We start from the raw sequence: 12,927 nt of genomic DNA, 5'->3' as shown, positions 1-12,927 counted from the left end.
TTTCGATCCTCGGTCAGGGAACTGGACCTAACACACAGCAACTGAAGATCCCGCAGGCCACAACTGAGGTTCTGCATGCCACCACAAAGGTGGGAGATCCTGTGTGCCACAACCAAGACCCAGCGCAGCAGAATAAACCAACACATGAAAACCAATACTAAAAAAAAAAAAAAATTGTTTCTTGAAGAGAAAGAATCAGGATGTCAATCCGAGCTCTGCCATCTGCTTGCTGTGTGACCTTGGGCAAGTTACTTAACCTCTCTGGGTCTTGGTTTCCTTTTTCTCAAGTCTGTTGTGAAGGTTTAAGGAGTCAGTCTATGCAAGGTACTCAGCACAGGGTCATAGAAGCACCCCATAAGGATGGTGGCAATGATGTATTTCCTAGGGACACACACATGTTCATCATTCACTCAGCAAGGTTTCACTGGCTGTGCTCCTCCTGTGAGAGAGACTGGACAATGAACAAAGCAGACACCGTTTCCACTTGCATGGAGCTGATATTCTGGTGGGGAAGACACTCAAAAGAGAGCAGTGACGAGTGAAATATTTGGGTGAGTGCGATGGTGACAAGTGCTACGGAGAAAAATAAAAGCACGGGGAGGGGCTGGAATGTGAGAGGGGCGGGGCGGGGCGGGGAGACCAGCTGTGTGGCTTCTCTGGGGGCTGAGTCTTCCTGGCAGAGGAATAGCAAGTGCAAAGGCCCTGGGGTGGCAGAGGGTCCCTCATGGCTAGAAGGAGGGGGACTGGGGGAGGGGAGGATCTAGGAGGCGCATTCCCCCCTGTGGGCCGAGGCAAGGGCTTTGGCTTTTCCTGTGAGTGAGATTGGAGCCATATGTGCATGTGAATATATGTGCTTATTTGTTTAACCTAGAAAGATGTCAACTAGGCGCTTCACAGAGTCACGATGGAGACAGTAAGGGCATCGGGGTGGGGTGTGTGGATCACACATCCCTTGAGCCTCATATCTACTCTTTTCATTTTTTTTTTTAATGAAAGAATAAATCCCCATAACATTTGTGCAATTGACCATTTGAAAGCAAAAAAGGGCAAGGACCCAGATCTCTGTTCGCCAGAGTACGCCCCCATCCCAGCTCAAGGGACATCCATGAGAAAGCCACTGGACCACTAATGGGGCCCAGATGTGCCCAGAGGTGGCCCTGGCCCCAGACCTGCCTGCCTGGACACTCGCACGGAGTTCGGCTTTACAGCCAGTTTATTTCCTGGACTTGTTTTAAAGAAAAACCCAGGGGAGGATCTAAGGGCCTGGCCAGCCCCTTGTGTTCCCCACCCAAGCTCTCCCAACCCACAGCTCTGAGCTGCTGCCCAGAGGAGGGCAGTTCTTCCCTACAGTAGAAAGCCAACCAGTAAAAATAGAAGGAATGATGGAGCTAGAAAAATCGCCATTTGGCAACCACCATAGTAATAATTGATTTAGGCAGAAATCACCAGCGAGGGCTAAACCTCGTGGGAGGAAGCTTGAGAAGTAACAGGATATTCACATGGTCCTGGAATGTCTTCCCGCAAGATACAGATTAAATACAAAAAGGGAGAAAGAGGAACTTTATCCACCTTAACCAAGTGGTCTAAGGTGACGTCACCAGGAATGGGACGGGCTGACGTCACGTGCCGCGTGATAACTTGCCCTGGGAAGGGCATGGCCCGACCACTGTGGTTCTGCCCACAGCGCACAGCCCAGATTTTAACCACGGGGAAGCATCAGAAAAGTCCAAAGTGGGGGACATTCCATGAAAAGACCTGGCTTGAATTCAAAAATGTCAGTCACAAAAGACCAAGGAAGGAGTTGTTCCAGAAGAGACTGAACAGACAAGACAAGGAAACTTCACGCGTGATCTGGATCGCTCCCCACCCCCACCCAGGAAAGTGCTGCGGAGAACATCACTAGGACAGTTGGGGAAGCTTGATTGTGACTGTGGATTGAATAATAGCATTGCACCAATGCTGAGTTTCCCAATTTTGATCATTAAACTGTGGTCATAGGAAAGAATGTTCCTGTCCTTAAGAAATATCCACTTACATAGTGGCAAAACGGCATCGTTTCTACTGCTTCCTCTCAAATGGTTAAAAAAAAAAAAAAAGTGGGAATGTGTACCTGTGTAGACAGAGAGAGAAAATGCAAACTTGATAAGATGTTATTCTGAAGAATCTGATGGAAAGATTCCAGTTTATTGTACTTTCCTTGCAACTTTTCTGTCAGGTTGAAATTATTTCAAAATAAAAAGTTTTAAAGAAATCTAAAACACCTGTCTCCCTTCTCTCTCCTAATAGTTTCTATCCGCCCCATTTCACCCCTACACCCCCCCTAGAGACCTAGGCTTTGATGCTTTATTATAAATCCTCCTAGAGTTTCTGTAGGCAAATGCAAACAAGAATGAAGACCATGCTCAATTCCACCCTTCTTCCCACAAAAAGGAGCATGCTCTGCATGTCATTTTTTTCCCTTAGCTAAATGTGGTTGAGTGGGGCGGGTCCACATCAGGACAGAAGAACCGTCAACTGTTTGATCCCCACTCCCGCCACCCGGTCCAACATCTTTAAAAAAAAAACCCTAGGAACTCGCACCCACCAGCACTCAGGTATGCCTGGCACAGGCCTAGAGGCTCAGCCGTCACACATTCTTCGACCCAACCTTCCCCGAGGCCTCCACCCCTCTGGGCCGGCTCAGCATCATCCCTCTTGCCTTGGGCCTTTCCCTGGCTCCCAGCTCTTGTTTCTTTTCCTCTTCTGACTTGGCTAACTCCATTCTCCACCAGGATGGGAGGAATCAGAGTCAAAGAAAAGCAGGCCTCATGGCTCGTCCGCTTAAAAGGCTCTGTGCCTGCCCTGGGGCTCAACCAGAGTCTGATTCCTCCTTGCCACCCACACAAGCGCTGCAGGACATGGATCATCTCATCAACCCCACAGGGTCCCCCCAGCCCCTCTCGGCAGGAGGACAAGCTCATTCCAGCCTCAGAGCCTCTGCACTTGCTGCTGGCTCCCAAGGCTGGAGCCCTCGCCTCCTCCAGCTCCACTGGAACGGGCTCTGGGCTCCGGCTCTCCGGGCCTTATCAGAGGGCGCCCCACCCCATCGCTCCGAAGCACATGCTCTCTTTAATTCCATCTTGGCCTGTCACTGTAGGAAAGCAGCTTGTTTATTTAGTCACTTGTTTCTGTCTCCCCCACTAAAACATGAGTTCCCTGAGCCCAAGGACTGTCTATCTGTTCAGGGCTCTAACCCCGGGGCCTCGAACACGCGGGTCTCACCCAAACCGACTGCATGGACGTCCTTTTCTCTCGGGGGAGGAAGGCACTATCATCACCCTATTTCAGAGGCAGAAACTAGAGGGGGTCTCCAGGGGTCTGAGATGGGGAGAGCTTTGCTCCAGGGCCTGCGAGCCAAGGGGGTGTGAGCCTGGTTCTTGACTCCTGGGATAAGGGGAGTCTGGTACACCCTGGTTGAATGCCGGCTGGGGGTTCCCATGAGGCCCACCCCTCAGGGAGTGTGTGAGAACGATTCTTCACCCCCCACGTGTCAGCACCTACTGTGGGTAGGTGGATGCCCCCCAGGGACCTGGGACACAGTAGGCCCTCAGCAAACTGATGCCCACCCCTCACCCACCCCCAACTCCCTGACTTCCCTTCAGGGAGGCCAGCTACAATTTGGCGATTGTTAGAGAACTTTTTTTTCTTTTGGGAGGAAAGCTGCAAGTCATTAAGGGCTGCTCCCGGCCTGCGGGTCACCATTTCCTGTTTAGAAGAAAGAATCATCTCTCCTTTGGAACACGAAGCTCCCCCACCCCCGGCCTGGCTCTGGGGCTCCGGGGCGCCTGTGACGCCTGCCCCGCTCAGCTCCCCGCAGGAAACTGGCACCTTCAGCACCTTTTGTGCTCAAAAAGGACACTCATTTTCTCCCGGCCCCAGGAGGGCCCCAGAGGTGAGGTCACCATGCCAGCCAGTGGGGAGTGAATTATCTCAGTCCCGGAACGCAGTGCTGACCGCCTTCCCGTCCTGTCCTCGAACAGGAAGTAGAATGACCCCTACCCTTTGGCCCGGCTTCTCACCCTCCCGGCTCCAGCCAGCCAATTTCCTCGCATCAAAGGCCATTTGGTACCCAGCAGTCAGACGGAGGTGTGGGCCTGCCAGGGAGGCCGGAGCGGGGCCTGGAGCCCTTGGAAACAGGAAGGACATCCTCTGTCCCTCCTGGCTCACCGCATTCCACTCTCATCTGGAGCAGCAGCCGCGCCCTCTCCAGAAGACCTGCCGGGCTGGGGAAGGCCCCACAGCAGGCCTGCTTGATAAGACCTGGGAGCCAGCTTCCTTCCCCGTGAGCTTGGTCGGCTTGAGAACAGGAGGGCCACAGAGAGGATAAGGAACCTGCGTGCACAGCTCTACCGCCCACCGGCCCGCAGGTGTTTCCCGACCTCCGCATCGGACAGGACGTCCACGCTCCGAGGAAAACCCACCTGCACAAACAAGGTCCCCTGGCAAACCCAGAGGGCCAAAGCGAAGACTGTGGGCCATTGGGAGCACTTGAGCTCCCTGTATCCCTGCCCCATCCTTCCTCCCTGGAGGCCATTGAAAATACCCCTGCTGCGATAAAACCAGGTAGACTTTTTATATATAAATTAACCACTTTATTGAATATCAATAAACCGTACATATAACTATACAAAACGTTTCCTTAGTACAAAATGTCGCTTGCGATATAAATACCAGTGTACCTTAGAAAAATTGTAAACATCTTCCTCCCGGGCCCACCTGTTGGGCCCCGAAAATAGTTCTGGGAGACACAGTGGTGGGGCTGGAGTGCCCCACTTGGGCCCCCGACAAGGGAAGGCAATTATTCACAGTCCCTTTGGAGACATCGTTAAATTGCCCGTGAAACAGGTGCCACCATGACACACAGGAGGCTGAAATAGCTGCCTGGGCCCAGGGGCATCCTGGGGTCCAGACGCAGTCCTGGCATCAGGGGGCACTGCCGCGGGGCGCCTGGGGGTGGCCGCTTGCATAGTGAGGTGCACTCCTGGAGGGGCGGACTGGGGTTCCCTGGGGGGCAGGCCGGGGGCCCCTGAGCGGGGCAGGAACTTCTCAGTCTGCCGGCTCTTGTCCCCGAGCTCCAAGCAGCTGCACCCGAACAGCTCTGGAGTCACAGAGCCGCGCAGAAAGGCCAGCTCCACGGATGCTGGGAGCAGCGGCTGCCAGGAGGGTCCCTGCGGCAAGCCACCCCCCCAACAGGAAGCGCCCCTGCCCCCCACCCCCCGCCCCGAGCCTGGCAGGGCATCCAGAAGACCAGGAAATGGTCCCCAGGGTCCACCCGGACTATGGAGCTCAGGAGGGGATGCTGTGGCAGTGACCAGGAGGCAGGGTACTTCCTTCTGGAGCCGGGGGAGGCCACCCCGGGCTGCAGGGAGGGCCCAGAGGGGCAGAAGGAGCCTTGAGAGTCAGCGCGGCCCCCCTGAGCAGCCCGACTCTTGGTGCTTGTGGAGCAGGGACATTCGGGAGAAGGTTCTGGAGCATGTCTTGCACTGGTATTTCTTGACATCCGAGTGGGTCTGGAGGTGGGCCCGAAGGTTGGAGCGGTCGGCAAAGGCACGGCTGCAGTGGGGGCAGGAGAAGGGCTTCTCGCCTGGGGAGAGATGACAGGAGGGGTTGGTGGAGGTGCAGTCACTCAGGAGAACAGCTGACGTCTGCTGACATCCCCAGCCACCCCCAGCCTCTGCCACCTGGCTCACCCCAACCTTGAAGGGCTCCCGTGACCCAGAGAAACCAGGGGCCTGGATTCGGCAGGGAGCGCTACCGCTTCCCACCGTGTGGCTTCTCTGAGCCTCCATTTGCTCATCTGTAAAATGGAGCCGTTCAGCCCCCACACACAGGGGTTGGTAATTGAGAGAAGGCTGAATCAAATACTTTTCCTGCCCTGCCGGCAGAAGTGCTCAACAATGACGCGGCAGTGACGGCCGCGTGTTTGCTGAACGCTTTGTGCCAGGGACGGTGGAAGCACTTCCCACTATCTCATTGAACCCCACCTTCGTCCTGAGTTTAGGGATGGAGAAACTGAGGCACAGGGAATATGCAGGGTCTCAGCAAGAACCAAGCAGCCCGACTCCAGCGCCCTTGGTTTTAACCACTACAGAGACTGCCTCTTAGTTAAGGAGGCTGAAATGGGTGTTTCTTATTATCATCCCTGTATTGCTTTCCTGTGGGGACAAAGCTTAGCTTAAGAGTCACCCTAAAAGCCCCCCCTCCCCTCCTCCCCAGGTCACTCCTTTTCACTGCTTCCCCATCACTGGGATCACACTCAAGAAAGTGTCTGTCTGTCCCCCCATCAGAGAGTCCCACAAAGGCAGGAACCTCCCCACCCCGAATCCATTCCAAGCTTCTAGAATCCCCAAGAGGCTACAGAAATCTTTTCACCTTGTGACTTTTTAAAAAAGAATCCCACCTGAGGCCCTCATGCCACCTGGGCGCCCAGGCTGTATTGGGAAGAGCCTTGCACTCAGGGCTGGATACACAGTAGGAGCTTTAAGTACTTGGACAACAAATCTTTTTTTAATAATAAATAAGAAAAGGTCTCAGAAGAGCCTGACTGCTCAGTCACCACCAGACAACACCATTCACCAGCTTTTCATAATTCCTGCTCCAATCAAGAGACTGTAACTCACATTCCAGAAACCTTCTAGCAAATGCTGCTTCGCTTTTCCTTGGGGCTGCGTTTCCCAAATAAAGCCAGAAGAGTAACTCATTAAATAAATACTAATCAAGCCTCTAACTCCACCCAGGCACTGTTCTATAATACTGAATATTCTTTTCCCAGAAAAGACATTCTCTTCTCCTCCCATTCCCCCGTGTCCCTAGGCCAAGGCCTCCTAGTTAAATCCTGGTGCTGGAAATAAATGAATGCCAGCAGCCCTCCTGGGTGCCTGGGGGCACTGCACAGTGCTGGGTGGGTGGGGTACAGAAGCCAGGTGCCTGCAGCCCACAGGGGAGCCTCGGTCACGGGCTCAGTCTCCTGGGGCCAGGAACCGAGGCACCAGCAGGACGGGGTCGGGGCCAGAGGACTGGGGAAGGGACGCCTGTGTGACCTGCTCTGCCATGACTGGAGTGCCTCTGCATAGAAGGCCCGAAGGCTCTGATGACTGCGTCCTGCAAGTTCTTCCTCATTCACACCATGCTCTGAAAACTCAGGCCCTGGGCTCTGCAGACCGGGAAAAGCAGATGCGGTGCCTGGGTTCCCTGCTTCCCCTCGCCCCCCTCAGGTGAGGTGCAGGAGCCCTGACTCCGGCCTGTAAAGCTGGGACTTGGGCAAGTGGCGGGCTTCTCTGCGCCTCCATTTGCTCACCGCTGAGACGGGGTGAGGACAGCTCCGCTCTCAGGGCGGCTGCTGGACTGACTGCTGCGACACAGGTGACGAGAGAGGTCTGGAGCGTGTGCCTTCCCGCCTACGGCGCTCAGCGAACGTTATCTTTATGTTACGTGTGATTAGACACAAACCTGGACAAAGGGGCCGGCTGGATGGGATGGGATGGGATGGGTGGAGGTCTGTGTGCAGAAGCAGGAGGCCCGGCAGGCCTCCACCCTGCACAGACCCACTCCCCAACCCTGGCCCGGCCACGTCTCTCTGGTGCTCCTGGAGTGTGAAATGGGCACCAGGCCGGCGGGGACAAAGGCCGCCAAGGGGGGCAGTGTACATGCGATACTCCCTGGATTAAAGGGGCCTGACACGCTGCAGGCCGGCAGCTGCGGCCCGGAACAGGTGCTGGGCACCGCTGCCCCGCGCACCTGCTCCAGCCCCCAGCCCCCGCCTCCCGGGCGCACCATTAAGACGCACAATGGGAGGCGATGAGGATGGCGCTGGTGCATTTCAACAGGCTTTGTGTGTCTGGGCCGTGCCTTTACATGAAAATAATGTCCGAACGGGTGGGGAGAGAAGCTGGGGAGCGCTGAGGGGAGCATCGCAGGGCTTCCGATGTCCCCAAATAGAGACCCCCGTCGCTGGGCAGCCACACAGGCCAGGCAATTGGACCTTTACATGTTAAAATCAGGGCTTTTGTGTACCAAGGAAGAAATTGCAGACACGGGCTGCAAGCTCTGGAGGTTGCCTGCCTCCACCCGTGCCCCCTCCCTCCCCCCCCCCCAGGAGGAATGACATCAATAATGCCTGCAAAATGCCAGGCTTCACACACCACCTCACTGACCCTCACAGCTCAGAGGTCAGCCCCTAGGCCAGGAAATGCCAGAACTGAGTCTCCAACCTGGCCAGGCTGACCCCCAAAACCAACAGTCATGACCCTTGAATCCTCTCTCTGAAGAGCAGCCCCAAGCAGAGAGGCCTCCCCCATTCACCCTCTGAAAAGGTGGAGTGGTTACCTTTTCTGCACTTCCGGAAAGCTAAAGGCTAGGACGGGTTCCATCTCACAAGTTTCTACACATTTAGCATTACAGTTTTTGAAATGCCAAGACCTAATTGTGTTTTCTGCCAGCAAAGGAGTTCCTGGGCCTGCATGATGGGATTAAGTTTATCTGTTCAGCAGTGAGTGGGGGTGGGGAAAGCAGGTCTGAGAACCATCATGATACTATAACAAGTCATTATCAAGTGACGAAGCAGCCGCTGAATCTAGACTGCGCCCTCTACAATACTACCGTAACCCACTCGGTATGATTAAGTTACAATCAGAGAGGCTCAGAGAGTTAAATCCCGTACTCAAAGACACACGGCTTGAGAGCAGAACAAATACCAATGACGATTTTTGTGCCTGCTGGTCGTGTCTCAAGCATTTTCCCAGGTTCTTTCTGTCCCAGGTGTCTCATTTAACCGGCACAGAAACCTCACAAGGTGTTTTTACGCTTATTTCACAGATGAGGATACAGAGGCTAAGGGAGGTGAAACGCCAGCCCAAAGTCTGGGGAGGATCCCAAAGCAGGATCCAGAGCAGAGGCAGGTGGGCAGGCTGACAACATCCTGTCTGGCTAGGGTGGGAGTGGGGGTGGGCCAGGGGAGGGTGGAGCAGGGTGGGCCCCTTCACACCTGGCCCCTACAGCAAGGTGTTGTTTATACCTTTCCCATATCCAGCTCCAACCCATTTGGCTGAGAGGAACTGAGCCTGCTGAGGGACATGTAAAAGTTATCTACTCAGCCCGAGTGCTTAGCTGATGAATGATGGCATGTTTCTGCCAAACTTCAGAGCCAGGCCTCCCCGAACTCTCGAGCTAGGTGTCAGGAGATGGCGGGGGCCTCGGTTCCCACAATCTGAAAGTAACAGCAAAGCCCATCTTACAAGCGCTGGCAGCGAAGGCAGAGAGAATGGGGGCTGGGGGTGGGGTGGGACTCACCGGTGTGGGTCCGGACGTGGCCCTGCAGCAGCCAGGGCCTGGAGAAGGCCTTCCCGCAGGTGCTACAGACGCAGGGCAGCGTGTGGCTCCGGATGTGCATCTTGAGGGCACCCAGGCTGACGTACTCCTTGTTGCAGTATTTGCAGTTGAAGGCCTTGCGAGACTGGGGGTCCTTGGCCACGGAGAGCCCGGTCAGCTGCTTGGGCAACTGGCCCAAGCCTGGAAAGGCAGCATAGCCCTCAGCCTCCAAGGAGGAGGCTGAAGTGGACGAGAAGGACGAAGGGGCCGGCGAGGGTGGGCTGGGGGGCTGGGAGCCTTTCCCGCTGTCCTCGTCGGACAGGGAGGTCAGCTCGCCAGCCTTGGGGATCTCCTGGGGCAGGAGAGAAGCCCAGCTGATGGGCTGGGCTTGGGGCGCCAAGAGAGAGTCCCAGATGAGTGTCGGCAAGGAGGCGGTGGGATTGAGGACCTCGGGCGGTGGGATGGCTGCCAGCAGGTGGGCCTGGTCGTAGGGCTGCTGGAAAGTGAGCTCTGAGCAGGGGACAGAGAAGAGGGCAAGGTCAGGCGTGAGCTCAGTCAGCCAGCAGACATCAGCCTGATGTGGGCCAGGAGCTGAACGGGGGCTAGCACTCAGGGCTTATCAGATGAATACCAGATTCACTACTAGGACCGGCAGTCTGAGCCCCTCTTCACCCAGGTCACCTGGTTCTCCCTCTTCCGGGAAGAACCCCCTTCCCTAGCTCCGACTCAAGGGGGTCATTTCCACATCTCCATCCTCCTGAGGTACCCAAGTACCCAGCTTGAGGCCAGACCCCAGCATCCTGGCCCCTCGTCTCCTCAGCTGCCAAGGCACCACACCCCTGTCCCAGGCCCCCTTCCATACACATTTCTTCGCCCACACCCTCCCCCAAATCCCCTGGACTCTTTCGGAGCCCTCGGCCCGGCGTCTGTCCAGATAGAAGGCTCCTCTTCTCACTTTTGGGAGGGGCGCCCCTCTTCTCTGCGGCTGCTAAGTTTCCGTTTCCTCAGCCCAAGACCACCGCCCTCCAAAAACCCTCTCCACATCTCCCAGACCCACCTGACCCGAGCTTATTCGCACCCAGGCTCTATTCTTTGACTCGACTCTCGCCCCTCGACTTCGTCCCCAAGCCCCCTGCTCCTCCAATGCTCTCCCCATGCAGCCTTCGCTTGCCTCCCCCGAACTCCCCAGGGGTCCGGTCCCCTCACCTGGAGAAGAGTCGTGCAGCTCACTGTAATTGGGTCTCCGGCGGGAGCCCGCAGACTTCCTGACGAGGAAAGAGCGCGGCATAGTGGCCGAAGCAGCGGGTGGGGGGGTGGGGGTCTCGCCGGGTCGCGCCGGGATCGCACAGCTCTCCACCCACGACGCCGTGCAGCTGCGCTGTGAGTGGAGACGGGCCGCCGATTCCCTTAAGTACGCCAGTCGCGGGTGGGCGTGGCCCGTCCCAGTCACGCCCCTTTGTCACCTCCGCGCCAATCGAGACGCGCCTTCGCCAGCGGCCCCGCCCCGAGCAGGTGCGCTGGGGGCTGGCGGGGCTCGCGCCGCGTGGCGCTGGAAGCCGGGCGGGGCCGCGCGGACGCCGGGCCTCGGGCGCGTGCATGGGCGCCGGGCGGCGGGCTGCCGGGGGCGGGGCGCTGGGAACCCCTGGACGAGGCGGGACCCCTCTTCAGGACACGGGCGCCCGGGCCGGCTCGGCGCGGCAGGCTCTCCCGCCTCTGGCGCCCCCTGGCGCCACGCGCCGCGGCTCTGGGCACCTGACTTTCGGAGACCGCCACCTCCTCGAGTGTCGGAACGGGGCGGGGGGTGCCTTCGCCCGTAGAGTGCCCCGCAGAGAGCGTGGGATTGACCAGGGGCAGCACACAGTTCGGGGGCGGAGAGAAGCAATGGATCCCTCCACGTGGCTGCTGACAGTGTGCAATGCCACGGCCCTTTTTTTTTTTTGCAAAGCAAACGGGCATCAGCTAGAAAAACGCACATACTGACTGTGTGCCCACTAACGAACCAGGCACCCCTCCCGGCGCTGGGGGGGATACAACCCTGAACAAAACACTCGGGGTCTCTGCTGAAGGGTCGCTCTCCCAGTCACGTGGGGGAGACAGGCGAAGTCAACAGCCAATTCCAATGCAGAGGGAAGTGTATTTCGATGGGTTGGGGGGGTGTGGGGTGGGGACCACAGGGCACTGTGACAGTCAAGAGGCGGGTCACCTGACCAAGGGTCGGGGCAACTTCCCAGAGGAAGTGAAGAAAATGCCGAGGGGAAAGGCCTGAGGTTAGAGGCAGTAACCATCTCAGAGTCATTGAGAGCCTCTCTCAGGATGGGGGTGGGGTGGGCAGGGCGGTAGGGTCAGGGCCTGGAGGAGTCTGGACTTTGCTCCAGGGGCCCTGGAGAGCCGAGGAGGGACCTGTTTGGAGTTTGGTTGAGAAAGATTACTCCGGGCAGGTGGGAGAAAGAAGTGGGGAAGGGCGGAGCTCAGGTAGTTGCCTCACTCGTCTGGGGTCATTGAAACTGTGTCTAAAGGACCTGAGGCTAGGCTCCACCGGGGGTTCACTGACTGATTCAGCTGTGGGCTGGGCCCAGGGGAGGGACTGACTTCACCCCCAGCTCTCCTCTGAGCCCACTGACTGTGAGAGCCACTCCTGTCCTGGACTGGGGATGGGGCACAGGCCTAAATCCAAAGGTCTCTTCAACTTGTTTCCACCTGTGGAAACCTGTTAAGTCCCTCCACTCACCACCCTGCATGAGAGCAGGGACAATTGTCTGGATCCTTAGGTGCTGTGAACAAAACAATCAACCTTTCCCTGTTCTAGCTGGGGAGAGGGGGAGGCGGGGGAGACAGGCCACACACAGTTACTACGAAGAATACGGCCTTCTGTACGTCTGTTTACTTACCATCGTGATTTTCCACCTACATCCAGAGGGAGGAGTAACGCCGTGTCCCTCTGCTTCAAACCTCCTGTGTCCCTATCTCACGCAGAGCAGAAGCCGAATTCTTCACCACCGCCCTCCACCTGCTGACCTGACCTCTGCTGCACTTATCTTGAGCCGCTCTGCCCCTCCCCCTGCACAAAGATCCACCGCCTTCTTTCTGTTCCTCCACATCCCAGCCCTTGGCACCTGCCGTTCATCTTCCCTGACCCCCTGAAATCTCTCTTCCGCAGGATCTTTACCAGAGAGTCTCTTTCTGTCTTTGTTTCAGCAGGAACTTCGCAACTGTTCAGCCTCATTAGTAAGGAGAGAAATGCAAATTAAAACCACAATGAGATACTATTTCACACCCATCAGAAAGATAAAAAGTTAAAATTTGGTCATAGCAAGTGTTGAGGATGTGAGGGCAGGAGGACTTTGGTTCCATGTGGGGGAGAGTGTTCTGGGTATGAGCCACTTTGGAAAAGTTTAGCATCAGCGAAGAACAGGTGACTCTCCTAGCGTTCTACTCCCAGGCCTGCTGCGTCCCAGCGGTTCTTAGCCCTGGCGGCAGATACCCTCAGGGAACACCAAAGCCTGGGCCCCACCCTTGCAGCCCTTCTGATTCAATTACTCTGGGTGGGACCCTTTGGTAGTAGCATTTTTGAAAACTCCTCAG

The 12,927-nt window shown here is 56.6% G+C and overlaps 1 protein-coding gene across 1 annotated transcript; it reads right to left on the bottom strand.

Moving 5' to 3' along the window:
- Nucleotides 1-5,319: 5,319 nt before the first annotated feature.
- Nucleotides 5,320-10,633, bottom strand: SNAI1 (snail family transcriptional repressor 1). The gene is made up of 3 exons (XM_052650536.1): nucleotides 10,552-10,633; nucleotides 9,328-9,855; nucleotides 5,320-5,623 (listed from the first exon to the last, which is right to left on the bottom strand). The coding sequence occupies exons 1-3, from the start codon at nucleotides 10,631-10,633 to the stop codon at nucleotides 5,439-5,441; spliced, it is 795 nt and encodes a 264-aa protein (XP_052506496.1). The 3' UTR covers nucleotides 5,320-5,438.
- Between the last annotated feature and the right edge of the window lie 2,294 nt (nucleotides 10,634-12,927).

Source organism: Budorcas taxicolor, chromosome 13 (genome assembly GCF_023091745.1).
Source record: "Budorcas taxicolor isolate Tak-1 chromosome 13, Takin1.1, whole genome shotgun sequence".
Taxonomy (NCBI): domain Eukaryota; kingdom Metazoa; phylum Chordata; class Mammalia; order Artiodactyla; family Bovidae; genus Budorcas; species Budorcas taxicolor.
Note: the sequence above shows the minus strand (reverse complement) of the source record. Positions and strands in the feature narration are given on the sequence as shown.

What these genes read in the sequence shown, in the direction of transcription:
- SNAI1 (XM_052650536.1), bottom strand. Translation starts at nt 10,633, where the DNA reads ATGCCGCGCTCTTTCCTCGTCAGGAAGTCTGCGGGCTCCCGCCGGAGA. An exon ending in GCTGCACGACTCTTCTCCAG is followed by an intron (nt 9,856 to 10,551) that starts GTGAGGGGACCG and finishes TCCCCTGCTCAG; the next exon opens with AGCTCACTTTCCAGCAGCCC. An exon ending in CCACGTCCGGACCCACACCG is followed by an intron (nt 5,624 to 9,327) that starts GTGAGTCCCACC and finishes ATCTCTCCCCAG; the next exon opens with GCGAGAAGCCCTTCTCCTGC.